General features: G+C 32.3%; 1 protein-coding gene across 6 annotated transcripts in view; it reads right to left on the bottom strand.

Moving 5' to 3' along the window:
• LOC129749780 (protein kinase C-binding protein NELL1-like) overlaps positions 1-20810 on the bottom strand; it is a 148411-nt gene that overhangs the window by 43974 nt on the left and 83627 nt on the right. For 4 of the 6 annotated variants that reach the window (XM_055744861.1, XM_055744855.1, XM_055744856.1 and 1 more), the window contains 4 exons: positions 15686-15836; positions 14698-14989; positions 3811-3966; positions 3492-3714 (listed from right to left, as the gene is read on the bottom strand). In XM_055744861.1, coding sequence (XP_055600836.1) covers positions 3492-3714; positions 3811-3966; positions 14698-14989; positions 15686-15836 — 822 coding nt within the window. Of the gene's footprint in view, positions 1-3491; positions 3715-3810; positions 3967-14697; positions 14990-15685; positions 15837-20810 lie in introns of those variants that run through there. The other 2 variants (XM_055744857.1, XM_055744858.1) reach the window with 2 other exon arrangements.

Below are 20810 nucleotides of genomic sequence, written 5' to 3'. Positions count from 1 at the left end.
CTGTGTAAGAATGTATGATGGCAGAACTTCTACTCCAAACTATCCCGTGTGACTTTTGAGCCATTTTTTTTTTTGCTGAAGTCTGTTGTCATAACTTTTTCACGAAATATTTAGCTTTATTTCATGAAGGCAAAAAATGAAACTTAATTATGAACAAAAATATTATTAAAAATATATTTTATTTCAGACTCATCTGAATTTTTATTTGAACAGAATGTTTTAAAAATACCTGATTCCATTTAAATTTCCATATAGTAGGTAGATAATTCAGATTTCGACAGGAGCTAGTATTCGAAATTTTTTTAATGAAAGTCTTATTTTTCTATTTGGTGGCTCAAGCTATCTATGTTCATATTTTTCAATTTTTGCTCTTCCACTTTAGTATACGTTGAATATATTTTTTTTTTATAAATAAATTGTTGAAGAGTAGTAAATTAATAACTTTAAAGTAATGTTCCTTGTCACCTGTGAAATTCAATGCCATCGGCCACATAAGAATGATTCTGAATCACGAACAAACTCCCCTTTTGGAGTTTTGGATTAAAAGCAACATAAAATAAATCAATGGATGGATAAGGTTCTTAAATCAATCTTTTAGGTAATTTATTTTATATTTTTGCTAACATTTAATGAAATTTCAACTATTTTTTGAGCTGTCGAAAACTAGCGCTGAATATTAACCTAATAACCTATTTTTCGACACCCATCTTCTTGGATATGTTTATACTGTTTCCATGGTGTGAAAAACGCCGTGAAGTAGACAAGCAATTCCAATATGCAAATATTCATATTCCTGAGCTAACAAAGGAGGTGGAAATATGCTTGTCGAAAACTAAAACTTTTTGTGTCGAAAACTAAAATTGAATGTCGAAAACTAGATCATCGAGAGGTTTTAGTAAAAGCATAATAAAAGCATTGTTTTGAAACTTTTGATCAATAAAAAAGGTAGAGAATGAAGAAAAAAGTTTGATTCATATAACCAATCATATTTAAAATGAAAAACATTAGTCAATTAATATATTTACATGGTTTTTCTGACAAAACAAGCAAAAACTGTCGAAATCTAGGTGTTTTACCCTATTGAAATTTGTTGAGCCGATTCAATAATCAATCAATAAATCCCACTATGCACTGATACTTGGTGGCCCTAAAGGTATCGAAAAACAGATGAGAGCTATTCGTAAAAAATTACAGCAGTCTCCCCCCCCCCCCTCCCCCCTTCGAAATTGCCAAAAAACCTGAAGGGGGAAATAAATAAAGTTCGAAATATTTCATGAAAATTTCGAAAAAATTATGAAATATCCGAAAGATTACAAGAGCAAAAACCAATTCTGGAAGATGAGAGTTTTATTAGCTTTTATATTCTTGGTTTTATTGAATTTTTCGCATAAAAAATACTTGATTTAAAGGTGTCGTGCTATATCCATGTATGCAATTTTGTTGCTTATTATCCCCCTTCTCGCAATGTTCCAACTCCGAGTGACAAAAGAAGGATTTGAAATTTGTTACGGCCTAATGTAATTTAGTGAATTAAAAAACTGTATTAGAAATTTTGAACAATTCCTAGTTCTGCATTTTATGTGAATTCTGTCTACTGAGTCTCTTTATTGTAGAAAATAATAGTATAGTGTAGAAAAAAGTGTGTATGAAATAATGGTAGTGTAGAAAAAAATGTAAGAGAGAGATTTGCAGTGTAAAGTTAAAATACGAGTCAATGAAATAAACTGTGGTAGGCCGAATAAAAAAAAAGGGGAGACAGATAAGCTGAGTGAATGATTTCGTCTCGTTTCACCACACGGGTAATCGGTTCTGAATTTGCATAAATGCTGTTGGAAGTTGAAAGAGACATTCTGAAAAATAATGTTGTAGCGGATGGAAGTAGTTCGGTTGTTTGAGAAAAAAATTTATTAGTTGTGACGATTTGTGTTACTTTATATGCACTTTTGTGTTACCGTGATGCGGGTTGTTCTACAAAATGTGCTTGATTAGGTGAGATCACGACAATTATCTAATTCTTTTAATTTTTAAAAGCCTTAATTTGTATAAGATCCTCAAAAGCTTCTATTTTCTCAAAATGTTCTCTGGTGTTTTTAATGTCTGTTTTTATTAATATCGCCTAAATCATCCGAATTATAATCGACATCACCACTTCACCAGCTTATCGAGATCCGAGCGAAGCAATTGAAAATATCATAAATTTTGAACATGATCATTTTTACAGGTTATTTTTTTCTATTTTTGCGTTCAACTAAACGAAAAGAAAAAAATGTAACAATTTGAGGTATTTTTTCAAATTAATATATTTTTGTCATTTTTGCCATGATTCTCATTTTCGTATTTTTTCTATTCCATTTAACTTGGATATTTTTGGTAGTCCATAAAAGATCTGTTTTTTTTTTGTTTTTTTTCCTCGTTAGTTGTAAATCTTAGTCAGTCTCCGAGCGAATTTGTGCAACATTAAAAATGTATTTCAATAGAGATTGTTGTGTTTCAGAACAATTAAATCAATAGTTTGAAGATAAAAGGACATAAAGGAGTTTGTTCAATGTGGTGGAAAGAGAGGTGATGAGAAAGAAACGTTGCCAAGGTAGTAGTAAAGTTGACAAAAGAGACGTCACTTCAGACAATTTTCGCGACGCATATTGCCTAGGATAAATGAAGCTTCCTGACAACGACGCGTCGCAACGCAGGCTTTGTTTATGTTTATTTTCTATCTGACGTGCAATAGGGCAATAGTGTGTGAACCTATCGCGACACCTTTGTAAAAGTGTTCCTCATTGGAGTTTGTTTATTATCGACGAGCGAATCAACGATTTGCTAATTCTTCTTGGCACTACATAAAAACTTCGGCAACTCAACATAGGTTGTTGTAAATTTAAAAATCACAAATGAAATTAATGTCTTTAATGTCACCCAGTAATTTGTTTTAAGTTTCATAATGATATTACTTTCCATGCCTCCTTAGAGCAAGTTCACTGGTGTTGGGAAAAAGTGGTAGAAATTTTGACACTTACGGCACGTTTTGAAAATTTTACCATGCAAAAACAATTTCAAGATCTGTGGCCTTTTAGTTTTTTTAACAACACGTGTTGTATTTTCGCATGCTGTGATGCAAAAATAGCAATATTTCTATCACATACGGCTGAAATAGAAACAGTGTTGTAAAAAAATACAACGCCCCAAGATCTTGAAAACATTTTTGCATGGTAAAATTTTCAAAATGTCAAAATTTCTACCACTTTTTCCCAACACCAGTGAACTTGCTCTTAAGGCAGTCATATCGAAGAACCCCTTAATTTTTGACATTTTAAGCCAGCCCTATCAATTTTGCATGTGGACAAACAGTCTAAGGACGGGTTGTTTCGTTGTTTGGGTGGTATTTGGCAATGAGGATTAAGTCAGTCGATAGCCTGGGCCGTTTATAACGATTAATAAAATGAAGAAACACAAACAAAACACACACATACGAAACAATGGGATTTGCTACTTACTTAAACACTTATGACAACATTCACCCTCCTCTAATACTGGATGTTTACAGTTCACCGCTGGACATGGTCTATGACCACAGGTGACGACGCCACGCTCACATTTACACTGACTACAACCTATATCCCATATATCACCATCGTTTTTACTTGTACCATTGATTAGGCATGATTTTTTACAATCACATTCCTCTATATATGAGACACGATTCTCTGCAGCCACTAGCTGGATGAAGAAAGGGACAGGAATTAGAACAATTGATTTTGAATGAATTTCTCAAATTTTGTTGATTTTCTCAGAGAAAACAGCTCAAATACTCACCCTTTTTGTTAACAGCGACAAGGTTTGTTTTAATTCTACTAAAGCATTCTCTAACTCTATAAACTGCCCACAGGTTGGGCATTGTGCATCCATTAGTTCACATTGTGATAAATAACCGTACGGGCCGGTGATAATACGTAAATCTTTTAAATCACCCTGTGTTTATCGTCGGTTATCGGATGAAATTTGGAGAGAAAGCGAGATTTTGGTTTTTGGGTGTATCACACACGCGAACGCATTTTAGCGCATTTTTGTTATTGTTTTTTTTTTGTTTTGTTATCGTTTCATTTTTTTTTGGTTGGTTTTCGTTTTCGGTGGCAGGTTGTTGAAGGAAAGAGAACGGAACACGATCAGAGAGAATCCAGTTGGGGAGAAAACGGAAACGATTAGAGTTGGACTGGAATGGTGCGGTGTTGAGTGTTCTGGTGATTGGCTAAACGGTGGAACGTTTGGCGGGGAGGCTTGGTTTGCTTTCAGTTTTAGTTTAGATGTTTCGTACTATTTTTTCAGAATGTACTATAAAAATTTGAGCTTCAAACTTAGATCACAATTCTAAAATTCATTTCTTTTTTAATCCTGATTCACTTGTTCTAAATTGATACAGAACTTCCTTGGAGATGGAATTGTTGGAATAAGATTCTATGCCGGACCATTAAAAAACTTTCTATCAACTGACATTGTCCTCTCAGCGCAACCGCGTTGCATATGTCCGAAAGCAATCAAATAAAACATATTCCAGAGCGCGGTGTGTGTATGTAAACCGGCTGGCAATAGACTTTTCAGCGCATCTTCGTCACAGAGATTTGCAAGATAGGCATTGGGTATTTGCATTCTCTTCTATGGGTGTGTTTTTTTTTAATTCGGATACGACTTAAAAAATTAAATTTGGCCCACTATTCGCCTGTCCTCTCTTTTTGATTACTTTGAAAGGCATTGTAATGAACCCAAGCTAAAACATTCAAAATTCGAAGATGCCGAGTTTTTTTTGGTATTGAAATTGTTCTAAAAAGACATCGTGCAGCAAGTTTCAATCAATAAAAAGTAGATGATAACAAACAACCAATCGCGGTGATAAGCCAACTAAACAATCAATAAAAAAGTCTCATCGGCTGCTTTCAATTTTTTTTTGAATTCTTAGGCGAAAATGAAAAAATGCGCGTTCTTCCCAGAAATGCCTTTTTATAACCTTTTTGAGGTAGATTTTTAATTCTGCACACACATATCCTTGCAATGTTTGGGATTTCTAATGCAGTTTGTTGTCTATTTATGGTAGCATATTTTGCTTTTGATATTAGTTCAAGTCAACATAACAGGAAATGTTTTAATCATAGAACATAATCCGTAAAATTATATTGCTGACTTTTATTAAAATGTTTTCACTAAAGTTAATTTTTTCCCCAATTAAATTCAAGCGCCATCTATGGGGAAAAATGTATGTGGTCGGCAAAATCCAAGGAGGTCGAAATCCAAAAAAAAAAGTTACTGGTTGTGAATCAAACCAATCGAAGATTCCTTTCGAATAAGTCACCTCTGGTTGAAAATTCGAGTTGATTAGTTTTTGTGAAGAGTTTTTTTTGTACGGTCGAATATTGGAGAAAAAAGGCGAGTCGAAAAAATATTTAGTCCCAAACAATTAAGTATAATTTTTCATTTTGTGTTGGCTATTTTCAAAAGCTTCCTAAATTTGACTTTATCTGATATTTTTATAGGGCTATACTGGTCAATCAAGCTAAGCTAAGCCAAGTTATTTTTGAAGGGAAAAACTGGCCTCATCAAAACCGGATGCTCCTGAATTTCGTAGTTATTCCCTACAAAAATAACTAAAGGAAACGATACAGAAGATCGTAACTTTCGATTCGTAAGCATGGGTAAGGTATTTCAGTAGGGGAGAATGAGGTGCAGTTTTGACAGCATGAAACTCCAAAACTGTGCTCCAAAAATCCTAGCGAAAAAACTTTTTTTAAATTTAAAGCAGACTTGAACTTTTAATCAGGGGTACTTAACCTTTGTTGAAAATCATTCAAAATCCATAAATAGAATGGTCCATTGGCTATTTCAAATTTTACTTCTCACAGCATAGCTCATGAGTCTTGAAAATCATTCTAATATTAACCAAACTCAAAAAATATATTGGTTAGGTAAAATGTTGCGAGCTAAGTGCTCAAGATATGACTCCATGTGGCATTTTTTTTCCATTTGGCACAGGAATTGGCATCTTTTCTAAAAAAAATATAGCAGCAGTTTTCCCAATCTGCGCTTCTTCAGTCCGTCGTATTTACCGGAGTTGGTATCATCTGAAAAAAAAAAAAACAAAGCAGCATTTCTAATCTGCGTTTCTTCAGTCCGGCATATTTACCGGAGCTGGCGTCAAACAAACACTGCCGCAGACTTTCTAATAGGCGCTTTTTCAGACCGTCTTATTTACCGGAACTGGTATCATTTCAAAACAAACAAAGCAGCAGCCTTCCCAATCTGCGCTTTCAGTCCATCTTATTCACCGGAATTGGCATCATTTCAAAACAAACAAAGCAGCAGCATTTCTAATCTGCGCTTCTTCAATCTGTCTTATTTACAGGAACTGGTACCATTTCAAAACAAATAAAGCAGCAGCCTTCCCAATCCACGCCTCTTCAGTCCGTCTTATTTACCGGAAATGGCATCATTTTAAAATAAACAAAGCAGCAGCCTTCTCAATCTGCGCTTTCAGTCCGTCTTATTTACCGGAACTGGCACCATTTCAAAACAAACAAAGCAGCAGCTTTCTAATCTGCGCTTCTTTAGTCCATCTTATTTACCGAAACTGGGATCATTTCAATTCAAACACAGCAGCAGACTTTCGAATATACGCTTCTTCAGTTTGTCTTAATTACCGAAACTGGCATCATTTCAGAACAAAAAAAGCTGCAGCCTTTCCAATGTGCGCTTCTTTAGCCCGTCTTAATTACCAGAACTGGTATCATTTCAAACCAAACCCAGCAGCAAGTTTCTAATCTTTGCTTCTTCTGTTCGTCTTATTCACCAAAGTTGACATCATTTCAAAACAAACAAAACAGCAGCCTTCCCAAACTGCGCTTCTTCAGTCCTTCTTATTTACCGGAACTGGCATCATTTCAAAACAAACAAAGTGCAGCAGCCTTCCCAATTTGCGCTTCTTCAGTCCGTCGTATTGACTGGAACCAGCATAATCTTAAAACAAACAAAGCAGCAGTCTTTCCAATCTGCGCTTCTTCTGACATAATTTCAAAACAAAATAAGCAACAGCGTACCAATCCCTTTGCTGAACTTTACGAAGCATCTTCACAGACATCAGATTTCTTGTCACTTTACTTCTAACTAGAATGTTGATCATGAAAAGAATTTGGTTCTCGTAAATTGTGAGACTGTGAGACTTTCCAAAAATTGGTGGGATGCAAATTAGATTTGGAATCAGAACAATAACCAATTTTTTGCCCGAAAAGTCATGAAAAGAAGAGTTGACAAAAGCTTGCATGCAACAAACTTGCATACAATATATCTTGTACAAAATCGAACAATCAAGTTACAATTCCCATCTTCTAGAGCAAGGATGACCAACATTTTCAACAGGCGGGCCAAATTTCTGAAATAAGATTGGCTGGCGGGCCAAAAAACAATTCGTTCTTGAGTATTCAAAAATATATTAACAGATTTTTTAAAACGCTATAAAAATATTTGCCTAGGTCACATCGAGTAAAGATTAAGCTTGCCAGATTGCTCGTTTTTATCCGGGTTTGCCCGGATATTTAATAAAACATTTGGGAAAAGTCCGGTTCGGCTCGAATACCCGGATTCCATTGAAAAATGCTCGGATGCCAAATCGAACAAAATAAAAAAAACAAATTGTATTGTAAATTTCTTTATTTATGCATCGAAAACGAGATTTTCGAGTAAGTTTCACAAAACTAATCATGAAAGTTTTTGTGGAAGCCTAACATACGATTTAAAATCTGCTGATAACAGAAATGTCAAATGACGTGACTACATTATCTGTGCTACAATGGACATAAAGTCAATTTTTTGTTGGAGACTATCAAATATAATAAAAATGACCGCCCATTTTTCAAAGTTTTCAAGTTCACCGTTTTCCTTAGAAAAATTTGATAGGCAAATAATAAAAAAAACCTCAGAATGATATTGTTGAAAAAAAGGCATTCACAAGCTTTTGACATTTGAAAGAGTATTTTTTCGACGAACTCTAGTTATATCATAAATAATATTGATTTTTCAAAGTACGGACGTCAACCTCAACTCAATCCAACTCTTTCCAAAGTTTTCAATAATTCGATTTGACAAGTGAATTTGGAAAGCCTTCTTTGAACAGGACAAATACGAAATAGAGTCTTTTTTTAATCATTGCAATTTTTCCAAGATAAATTTTTGCTTAAAAAAAGTCGTTCTTCTAAGAGATTTGTCAGTAACTAACCAGTTCTAGTTGAATTTTACTATCCAACTGTAAATTCTGGCTAGTTTTTCTTTATTGATGTTTCTAAATACAGAGCAAGATGCCAGTAAAAATATATTAAGATCTGGTTAAATTTTCATAAATACATCCTTTCCTGTTAAAGCTTAGCAAACAAAAACAAATTGGAAAACGTTACAGAGCAAACTTTTGATGTTTTACAATTATTACAAAATTATTGAAAATTGCAAATGTTCGAAAAATGTATGGAAAATGGCTAAACACAATAATTTAAAGGCGTATTTTCTCGAAATTAGTTTTCATACAATTTAACCGCTTTGGCTTATTTCACTTCAAAGAGATGTTTAGATCTTTGTTTTAAAATTAGTTAGAAAAGATTGAGATATATTTTTCCAAATGATATACGCAAACCAAGAAAACCATCAATTTTTAGAACATGGCTTTTCCAAAAAGACCAACTTCTTAAATAAAAAAAAATCCGAAAAAACATCCCTTATTAAAACTACCGTGGGTCACATATGGTTTACTAAAAAAATATTGCTTTAGAGTTCATGAAAGCTGAAGTTGAAAGCTGTATGATGGAACATTGAAAACCATTTTCAAATTTTTAGCGATCAAAAATTTTAATAAGTAGTCTAAAATCGTAGTTTTCATTTCACCTCTTATAAAAACTGTTTTAGAGATGAAAAAATTGTTTTTAAAATAGGGCTTCAAAATTCATGTTTTTTCCAACATTCTGCAATCGTTAGATTTTGGGTACGTAGAGAATTGAATCTAATGCAATTTTTGAAAGTTGGCCAATTCGTGGTAATTTTTCGGGATTTAAAATGTTTTCCTTTTTTGTAATCTTCTCTGAGTTTGCATTCATTTTTCAGTGAATTTTCTTTGTTTAGACCATGGGTGGCCAACATTTTCAACAGGCGGTCCAAATTTTAATATGAGATTCGCTCGCGGGCCAAACAAGTTTTTTTTTCTTAAATATTCAAGGAAAAAAAGAATACGCTATTTAAATTAAAAATTTTGGCATATGCTTGCTGCAAGTATAAATTCATCTTAAATAGTAGGCAAATATTGTTCCATGAATTTGTTATCAATTCTTTCAAGCGATTTAAAACCATCATTATTAATTCCATAAATGTCAAATCGCCGCTCATTTCCAAAGTTTTTGAGTTTACCTGTCTGACAAATTTTGTAGGTGTTTCGAATTAAAATAAAAACATTACATGGAATGGAATTGTTGAAAAATTGTACCGTTCATAAGCTTTCGATATTTGAAAGATTATTTACTGAAATTACTTATAAGAACGGACCTCCTGAACTCTTTCTAATTGAATCTCAAAATTTCCCTTTTTTGCGCACAGAAAAAACTATGTTTCAGAGGAACTTTTTATAGTATCAAATTTTGATTTGATATGTGTTTCGGGAAAGTCATCCATAAACTTAAAAAAAAAATTCTTAAATTTTTAAGAACACGTTACAAAAACTGAGCTATTTAAATTTGGTTGAACTTTTATAATTATTTTAGTTAAGCCAAAAAAAAAAAAAAAATTAAGTACTTACGTACCAGAGTTTCAATTTGACGGATATAAGATTTTTTTAACGCAAAATTTTAAAATTTTATTGTGATTATGATATGAATGTGGTTCGGAGAGTTTTTAAAATTTGATATGATATGTTTTCCTGAGGCCCTCCAAACTCCCCAAAATAGGTAGAGGTAGAGGTAGAGTCCGTTCGAAAGCTCACAACGCTCAAACAACTGTGGAAACCACTTTTAAAACCAGTGGTATGATTTAACCAAAAACAATCGGAAAAACCCGATTTAATACACTTAACAGTGGATTGTAGCCTTTCTTACAGTATAAAAATTATATTTGGATACACATGACACAAAATAATAAAATGATCGATTTATAAATTCTGAGTAATGATTAAAGTATTTCGAACGTAGTAAATCCTAAATGAATTTAAGAAATTAGGATTCTAAATTTTTTAAAGCATGAAGGTATTTTGAAATAATTATAATTTTCACATAAATAATAACATAATTGTAAACTAATTGAAAAATTTTGAATGATTGAATTCTGGGATATCTTGTATGATCCCGTTTCTATGACATTATGATCTTATATTTATAAAATAGAAGAGGTCTAAAAATGAAGGGTATAATTTTTAAAAAAGATTCCTAACCATGTGTTTCAAATAATTCAACCTCTCAAGAAAAGGAAGCGAATAAATGGAAAAAAAATTAAATAAATTTTCAACTGCTAAACTAAAATACGATGCTTCAATGTAGATTACAATTATCTATCGATTTAACAATAGATATTAAACATTTTGACAACTTTGAAATGTCAATATTTTCAATTATGTCTATTTTATCATTTTTGTCAATTTTGTTAATTCTATTAGTTTTGTCAATTTTGTCAATTTTATAAATTTTGTTAATTTTGTAAATTTTGTAAATTTTGTAAATTTTGTAAACTTAGTAACTTTTGTAAATTTTGTGAATTTTGTAAATTTTGAAAATTTTGTAAATTTTGTCCATTTTGTCCACTTGGGTAGTTTTGTCAACATTTAGAACATTTAGAACGGCAAGTGAAATTGAATGATGCAAAAACTTATACTCGACAATATTTAAAATATTTATTTTTGATTTTTGACTTTAACTTGTCAATATACATGCTACTGCTAGATCAGTTGATCCTAGTATCACATTATTTTATTTCCAATAAGATTCTATTTTCCCTAACCAGCATGAGAGCAGCAGTGGTATAAATTATTTTAGCATACTTTTCAGGGGCATTCTTACTAGTATACAAGAATGCCCCTGATAGGTATGCTAAAAACTTTGATTTCTATGTTGATTCATTTTTGGAAACGACGAAAGCTGTTTCGAGAAAATCGCGTTGAAAGTAATTAGGTTTAAAATGTAAGTCTTCAAACGGTACTTTTTCACCCAGCTCACAATTTGATTGTTAACATTTGGCCGCACGCCCTTTTGAAAAAAATTATACCACTGCTGCTCTCATTCTGGGTAGGGAATATAGAATCTTATTGGAAGAAAATAATGGGATTCTGGGTATGCCAACGAATGATTCGCAACGTAAGGTCGATTTTTTAAAAGGGCACATTTTTTGCCATATTTGCAAAATTTGTCAGGTTATCAAGTTTGTGAATGTTGTCATTTTTTTTCAATTTTGTCAACTATGCAAGTTTGGTCCAATTTGTAATTTTTGATGATTTTAACAATCATGTCATTTTTGTAATTATAGACTATTTTGAAATGTTTGTAAATTATGTCAGTTTGGTAAATTTGTTTAATTTTTTTCTATATTGATTCTGTCAATTTTGCATATTTTGAAAACTTTTTCAGTTTTATGATTTATATTCATTTTATCTATCCAGTTTTGTCAATTTTGTAAATGTTATAATTTATGTCAATCCATTCAAAATTGGTCAATTTTGGTAAATTTTTCCCATATTTGCGAAATATGTCAGGCTTGTTAAAACTTGATTAAAGTTTGTGAATGTTGTCTATTTTGTAATTTTTATCAATTTTATCAATTATGTAAATTTGATACACTTTGTAATTTAAGAAAATTTAAACAATTGTCATTTTTGTAGTAATTGACTATTTTGACATTTTTGTCCATTATGTCGGTTTTGTAAATTTGTTTTGAAAATCGTCTAGCGCTGGATTGCATCTGAATTTGTGGATTTTAATCTGAATTCTGAAACTCACTATTGGACCCGATTTTTTTTTAGTTTAGTTTAAAATCTGAAATACTTTAAAGTCCAGGGAATTCAACATTTTGAAATTAACACGTCTGTACAAAAAATCACTTTAAACTTTAAAACAGTTGATAAAATTAAATTGGGTGAAACTTTTTGTTGATGCATTTTCTTTTGAACGCGAAATTACGCCTATTTAAAATGGGATTTTTTTATCCGGGTAGGGCCAATAGATAGCGTCGATTTTTGAAATAGGATTTGATTAGATGTTCCGAAGTTTCAAAAGCGTTATTTTTTCGAGCTAACTGATAGTTTCGCCCTTATGAAATGTTACGCTATGTTTGTTTACATTTGGTGCGTTCGCCCTTTTTCAAACTTACTACAAAATTATCTAACAGATTCACGCTTGCTTCAACGTATCGAAGCCAGCCATCGCTGCAGAAAAATGCGGTGTTGAACCCTACACCCATCGGTTTGATATGGCAATTCGGGGTTGTACCCCTTTATGAAACTCCACATTATCACAATATGATTTTGAAGCTTCGGCTTCAAAATTTTTGCGACCGGTTCGGTTAACACTGAGCTGGTAAAAAAGTAGAAAACTGTTAAGTTATAAGAATTCTTACTCCCTTTCTACTGCTCCTTTTGTCGTCATGAAGACATTATGAGTGGGAGCGGAGTGCGCCCATCGTGTAGCGAATAGCGTGTAGCGAACGCGCCCATCGTGTATATGACGTCATATACACGATAATTTTCATTTTAGTGATTGCTGGTTGTGGCTAGCAAGCCAAATTGACACGTTTTTTGGAGTGATGATTTGATGATAATTACTATGAAAATTTTTTTTTCAAACTATTTTGTTTTTTTTTTCTTTCTTTTATACATTGAAGAGGGAAAAAAATCAAATTTTTTAAGACGAAAATCATTTTTATTGTACTTCCCAGTTTCGCAAAAACGTGTGGACAATGTTTACAAAAAATCACACCAGCACACACAAATACACTGACATCGTCTGAACTCGTCGAGCTGATTCGATAGGTACCTATAAAGGTATATCTAAGACCCAAAATTAAGGATCTCCCAAATCGACCGATAACTATACCTTTCTGAAAGAAAGGCAAAAATGATCGGAATTGAAAATGATTATGTGATGGAAAGTACATATACCTAACACAATGCCACAAAATTTACATTTTACCGAGGTGCAAAGACTTTTATACCAATTTTCACATGTATGATTCTAATGCAATTAGTTTTTTTTATCAGCTCTTATTTTCGAGATAACTCTTGAAAGTAAGTAAGAAATCCTTAAACAAATTTATGCACTATTATGGTAGCACATTTCAAAGATTTTAAAAATAAGTTTTTTATTCAATGAACAGTTTTAACGAACGCGTTTAATTTTGTCATCTGAGAAAAAAGTTACAGTGGATTTCTTTTAGTTATTTTTTCCCAATCATGCAAAAAGCAGTAAATTTGACGGAATTTTAAAAAAAGATTACAGACAATTTGAATCTTTGAAAATTTTTAAACGTAAGTCGAATGGTTTCACAGCCTGCAACAAAGTTATTAAATGAGTTAAAATTTTTAATATCAAATACTCGAAGACTTTCTCGAATGATGTTAGAAAAAGTTGTAATCTTATCTATTCCTAGTTCTCAAAATTGTAAGATTAAATTTTTTAAGTGAATCTCTGAAACGAATAGCTAAGCCAAATCCGAATACGTGATTGAATAAAGAATAATAAACAGATTCAAAATCTGGTTGCAGTTTTCACGTAGGTTTATGAATTTGTTTATTAGTTACTAAAGATCGATTTTTCTTAAAACGGATTAATTTTAAAATATTTTCGCACTTTATAACCACTAAATTTATAAGTGATAGATAAAATCTGCCAAATTATTTATATTCAAAACGCCTCAGTTATCTAAAACCAGTTGTAAAAACATAGGCAGCAAAAATGCTGGTCACCTATGAATGTGTCAAATACTGTGCAATTTTAAAAATTTAAATTTTTTGATTGAACTTGTAATTGATCCTTTATTCAGTGACGGTAACCTTTTTGTAAAATTACATCATATCAAATCAAAGAAATTCCCCCGACTTTTATTTCAAATGAAGTTGATGACGGGAAGACTACAAAAAAAAAAACACCAGTTCTCCAACTGACTCTGGTAGAATACATGGCAAAGTGATACAAGTGGCAAAACGAGGTGAGAAAGAAGTTTAAGTTCGATGCTCACTTTTCCGTCGTTTTTTTTTTTTTTTATATTTTATTGTTTCGTTTGAATGTGTGTATGTAGCGGGAATGCATCATTTTGCATGAGTGCTTGACTGTCTATGGCATAGGTTCTATGTCAATGTTGGCATAGACAATCGTGTCATCTTTGGTACAGTTCACGTATTATCTCATTTTTGGCATAGAGTGTGCGTCATCGGCATTGAAATTCTGCAGCCTCTTGTTTGGGTGTTTGAACCACATTTCATGATAACAATTCTGATTCTTCTTTATGATTTTGAATTCTGATTTCGTATAACGATTCCTTTTTTTTTTTTAATTCTATGTTTCATTAGCAGTCTACCGTTTCCGAAATTTGTAGAAGAATTTTCAACTTATAGTGTTAGAACATTGCAAACAAAGCCTCTCCGCGCTCAACGTCCACCTCAGTTGGATTCAAAGAAGTAGAAGATAAAAGTTGCTCCGTAGAGATGCTCACCTTAAATAAAAAATGACTATTTGAGTTTCTTTGTCCGACGAACAATTGCATATTGGAAGCACTAAAATTTCTATCTGGTAAAAAATGTGTCATTCGTTTATACAGTGGATGGCAGTCGATGTACAGCTGCAGCTCGGCGCCGCTCACAGTCAGCGCCACCTTGTGCTCGGTGTCGTCCGCCAGGCGATACGGAAAGGACTCGATGTGCACCTCCGACTCGCCCGCTGCTGTTGTGTGTGTGTAATGAAAACGTATTTCGTCACGTCTTCCACTTGATTGTAATTCTAAATACCTTAACATTAATATTAATTATTACATTGTTTCGATTAGGATTAGAAAAGATAGATCAATAGATTCGATAGAGATCATATGCGACAGAGATAGGGTAAAGGAGTGAGGGTGAGAGTGAGAGAGAGATGATGTGTAGGAGTGTGTGTTTCTTAACGTATGGTGTTTGGGCAGCGGAATTTTATTGGGAAAACTTCGAAGAAAAGGGAGGGGAGATAGTGATGCCTTATTTAATTACTCGGCAATGCCAATAGGGGGGAATCCCTAGAGATTGCATTATTGTCGGCAATAATGGGAATCGTTTATGGCGCTCAAAGAATACATTGCTTGAGGTAGAGGAAAATTTTTCACATGGGGGAACTAAATGACGCTCACTGTTGGCAATGAATTCTCATTAACGATGCTCACCGAAACCTGTCAACAAGGGGAGAAATTTATTGTCACCAGGGAACGTCACATTACTTCCGGCCAACCGATATGGCAACAAATCACGATATGGGAGATTGAGGAAATATTGGACTTTTTTGACGGTTTGGGAATAGGTTTTCAAAAAAATAAAAGTTCTGTAATGTTTGTGTTTCGTGTGTCTGTGGAAATGAAGGTGCACGAAGAAGGGGTCGGAAATGGGAAAAAAAGTTTGAACAGAAGGCTGATAGGAAAGTCGACAGCGTAATCGACAGGCACGGAATGAGAAACCTACCTATTGTTTCCGTTCGAGAAGGAAACGATGGTCCCAGAGTTAGCTTGTTCCTGCTTCAGGACCACGGCGAACGTGAATTCCGGGGTCCGCTTCATCTGGTCCACGGCCCGGCGAAAAACCGATGTCGGAACAACGAGATTTCGATCGCCACCTGCGCGGGGGAGAGAGAGAGAGCAAACCGAAATGGATTTAAAAGCAATAGGTCGATGGGCGAGATTTTTGTTTGTATTACTTAAATACGAATAAACGATAGAAAAAAAAGTTTTGTTGAGTTTCAAGAAAAAATATTTAAACCGCGTATTACAAGTTGCATCATTAAGAATTTTACTATTTTTTCATGATTTCATTTTTGACATTTTTGTGTCATTATTGTGTCATTTTTGTGTCATTTTTGTGTCATTTTTGTGTCATTTTTGTGTCATTTTTGTGTCATTTTTGTGTCATTTTTGTGTCATTTTTGTGTCACTTTTGTGTCATTTTTGTATTATTCTTGTGTCATTTTTGTGTCATTTTTGTGTCATTTTTGTGTCAATTTGTTTCTTTTTTGTGTCATTTTTGTCATTTTTGTCATTTTTGTCATATTTGTCATATTTGTCATTTTTGTCATTTATGTAATTTTTGTAATTTTTGTAATTTTTTTCTTTTTGTCATTTTTGTCATTTTTGTCATTTTTGCCATTTTTGTCATTTTTGTCATTTTTGTCATTTTTGTCATTTTTGTCATTTTTTTCATTTTTGTCATTTTTGTCACTTTTGTCATTTTTGTCATTTTTGTCATTTTTGTCATTTTTGTCATTTTTGTCATTTTTGTCATTTTTGTCCTTTTTGTCTTTTTTGTCATTTTTGTCATTTTTGTCATTTTTGTCATTTTTGTCATTTTTGTCATTTTTGTCATTTTTGTCATTTTTGTCATTTTTGTCATTTTTGTCATTTTTGTCATTTTTGTCATTTTTGTCATTTTTGTCATTTTTGTCATTTTTGTCATTTTTGTCATTTTTGTCATTTTTGTCATTTTTGTCATTTTTGTCATTTTTGTCATTTTTGTCATTTTTGTCATTTTTGTCATTTTTGTCATTTTTGTCATTTTTGTCATTTTTGTCATTTTTGTCATTTTTGTCATTTTTGTCATTTTTGTCATTTTTGTCATATTTGTCATTTTTGTCATTTATATAATTTTTGTCATTTTTGTCATTTTTGTCATTTTTTTCTTTTTGTCATTTTTGTCATTTTTGTCATTTTTGTCATTTTTGTCATTTTTGTCATTTTTCTCATTTTTGTCATTTTTGTCATTTTTGTCATTTTTGTCATTTTTGTCATTTTTGTCATTTTTGTCATTTTTGTCATTTTTGTCATTTTTGTCATTTTTGTCATTTTTGTCATTTTTGTCATTTTTGTCATTTTTGTCATTTTTGTCATTTTTGTCATTTTTGTCATTTTTGTCATTTTTGTCATTTTTGTCATTTTTGTCATTTTTGTAATTTTTGTAATTTTTGGTCATTTTTGTCATTTTTGTCATTTTTGTCATTTTTGTCATTTTTGTCATTTTTGTCATTTTTGTCATTTTTGTCATTTTTGTCATTTTTGTCATTTTTGTCATTTTTGTCATTTTTGTCATTTTTGTCATTTTTGTCATTTTTGTCATTTTTGTCATTTTTGTCATTTTTGTCATTTTTGTCATTTTTGTCATTTTTGTCATTTTTGTCATTTTTGTCATTTTTGTCATTTTTGTCATTTTTGTCATTTTTGTCATTTTTGTCATTTTTGTCATTTTTGTCATTTTTGTCATTTTTGTCATTTTTGTCATTTTTGTCATTTTTGTCATTTTTGTCATTTTTGTCATTTTTGTCATTTTTGTCATTTTTGTCATTTTTGTCATTTTTGTCATTTTTGTCATTTTTGTCATTTTTGTCATTTTTGTCATTTTTGTCATTTTTGTCATTTTTGTCATTTTTGTCATTTTTGTCATTTTTGTCATTTTTGTCATTTTTGTCATTTTTGTCATTTTTGTCATTTTTGTCATTTTTGTCATTTTTGTCATTTTTATCATTTTTGTCATTTTTGTCATTTCCATCGTGAACTCAAATTTTTGAATAGAAACCATTCTAAAATTCACAGCCTATGTACCAAATTCGACGATTCAGCTGGAATATCTGAATAAACCAAATGCTGCCACAAATTCTTTCAGAAACATGTCGATTTATTGTTATTAATCAAGCTTTGAGTAGATATTGGCAGCAACTTTTACAACCACCGATTGGCGAGACATATCAAAGTAAGTACCGGCTGGCTGCCGGTCATGCGCCTGGTAGTTATTGATGTACACTGCCGGACAAAAGTTTGGGATCACCCGCTAAAAAACATGCAAATATTGATCGTTCATATCTCAGCCGTCTTAGGACATATTGCAAATCTTCTGATCTTATTTAAAAGATAATGAACAATAGCTATTTCGAAGGTATTTTTCCCAGAAATAATGTTATAGTTTTGCACCTAAAACTTAGCCTAAAGTTAGAACATTTTCAAAAAATCGCACTCAATATTCAAAGCCGATCATCTCGCGATAGGGCGGACAAAATTTCAAAATTTGAGTTGCATTAGAATCCTTATTTTGTACTTCTCAAAACACAATCAAAAAACTTTGTGCTAAAATTTATAAATGTACTTTTAATTAATAAAATAGACACTTAAGTTATCGTCCAAAAGTTTGGGATCACCCCTGGTATGGTGTATCGGCCAAAATTTTGGGCCGTTTGGGGCGTTCATATCTTTCTCATCTAACATCGTATTGCAGATCTGAAGGGTACATTTGAAAGCTTAAGAATTATCGTTTTTTTTATAAATTCATACAAAAAATATATTTTAAAGTGATAACCATAAAAAATTTAACTGAAATTAATTGTTTTTTTTTTAAATTCACATTTATGATTCTGAATTTTTTATGGTTATGGATTTGAAATATAATTTTTTAATGAATTTATAAAAAAAAACAACAATTCTTAAGCTTTCAAATGCACCCTTCAGATCTGCAATACGATGTTAGATGAGAAAGATATGAATGAATTAAATTTGCATGTTTTTAAAAGAATGATCCCAAACTTTTGGCCGATACACCATACTAGGGGTTATCCCAAACTTTTGGACGATAACTGTAGTGTCAATTTTATTAATTAAAAGTACATTCTTAAATTTTTGCACAAAAATTTTTGATTGTGTTTTGAGAAGTACAGAATAAGGATTCTAATGCAACTCAAATTTTGAAATTTGGTCCACCCTATCCCGAGATGATCGACTTTGAATATTGAGTGCGATTTTTAAAAAATGTTCTAACTTTAGGTAAAGTTTTAGGTGCAAAACTAAAACATTATTACTAGGCAAAATATCTCAGAAATAGCTATTGTTCATTATCTTTTAAATAAGATCAGAAGATTTGCAATATGTCCTAAGACGGCTGAGATATGAACGATCAAAATTTGCGTGTTTTTTAGCGGGTGATCCCAAACTCTTGGCCGGCAGTGTAAGTATGTGGTCCAAGAAGAGTTGTAACTTTCAAAGCCGATAAGTGAAAAATTACTTCCATAAAATTCCAATAACAGCAGCAGCAATTCCGTTGCTCGGACTTTGCAATCTGTCCCCAGTCAGTGGACTAAACCAAACGCGGTAGAATTTGTCCAGTTTCAAAAGTTGCTTGCGGTCTCCGTTTGGAATCGATCGTAAAACGGCTTACCAATAATATTCACGTTCATGATCATTTTTCAAACTTTTCAAATACCTGGTTTGATATTGAAATCGGTGTGTCCAGGGTTGATTATAAAGTTAAACATCAATGTTTGATTTATTTCCATCACACTTTCGAATGACATTCGTTATTAACATTCGAACGTAGATTTATCGTGTTATTATACCTTAATATTTTTCCGCTACTCAGAAGCGTACGTTTGGACAAAAAAATCAAATTTGTCGGCTTAGCGTCGTAAATTAATTAAACATCAATGAGAACTCGAAACAACATATTCATCAGCTACCTATCTTCATTGCCACCCGAGGAGCTGATTTATTATCACACTGGAAAATTAATATTTGATAACTGCTGTACCCTTTTTCCGCCTTTTCGTTAGAGTCGACTGTGTTGCTTCTGAGCACCTCACTGAAGTATCTCCAAGGTGTGAAAAACGCAGCAATCCTCCATAGGAACTCCTCAGGAATTAAATAACCCGAAGGCACCGGCGTAACCAGTTCGCGGAACATGGTGCGTGTGATGTTGTGACATTTTTCATCTGCCGGCAACACCTCTCTGTCGCGAGCTTCGAACGGTGTTGTCGAACAGATTGCGCCGTAAATTATATCGCGTGGACGCACAGGCTTTGCGACACCGAATGGCGACCGTGACATGCCGCTGCCAAAGCACGTGTTCAGTTCGCATTCGGAAGAAACGACAAGCAAATGTCGTCTACTTATCTGCAATTAGGTCAACTTTAATGGGATAGGACACATTTATGCAGCGGGACAAGATAATCAATTCTGCGGGAGATTCCGGGCGAAAGTGATACAAATGTCGCATGCATGGCTAGAGTTTTATTTTTATTTAGGTTGACCGTACGTTTGTTGGTAATTGAAAACAAAAACATTGAATAACGATATCTTACAATGTATTTATAAATAAATTTTACAAATAATAATAACAGAACAAGAAAAATGGAAGCTGACATTGGACGTTGAATAAGAAAAAAACCGAAAATTGTTCAAAATCCAGATGTAAAAAAATGACAAAAATGACAAAAATGACAAAAATGACAAAAATGACAAAAATGACAAAAATGACAAAAATGACAAAAATGACAAAAATGACAAAAATGACAAAAATGACAAAAATGACAAAAATGACAAAAATGACAAAAATGACAAAAATGACAAAAATGTCAAAAATGACAAAAATGACAAAAATGACAAAAATGACAAAAATGACAAAAATGACAAAAATGACAAAAATGACAAAAATGACAAAAATGACAAAAATGACAAAAATGACAAAAATGACAAAAATGACAAAAATGACAAAAATGACAAAAATGACAAAAATGACAAAAATGACAAAAATGACAAAAATGACAAAAATGACAAAAATGACA

Source organism: Uranotaenia lowii, chromosome 2 (assembly GCF_029784155.1).
Source record: "Uranotaenia lowii strain MFRU-FL chromosome 2, ASM2978415v1, whole genome shotgun sequence".
Lineage (NCBI taxonomy): Eukaryota > Metazoa > Arthropoda > Insecta > Diptera > Culicidae > Uranotaenia > Uranotaenia lowii.
Note: the sequence above shows the minus strand (reverse complement) of the source record. Positions and strands in the feature narration are given on the sequence as shown.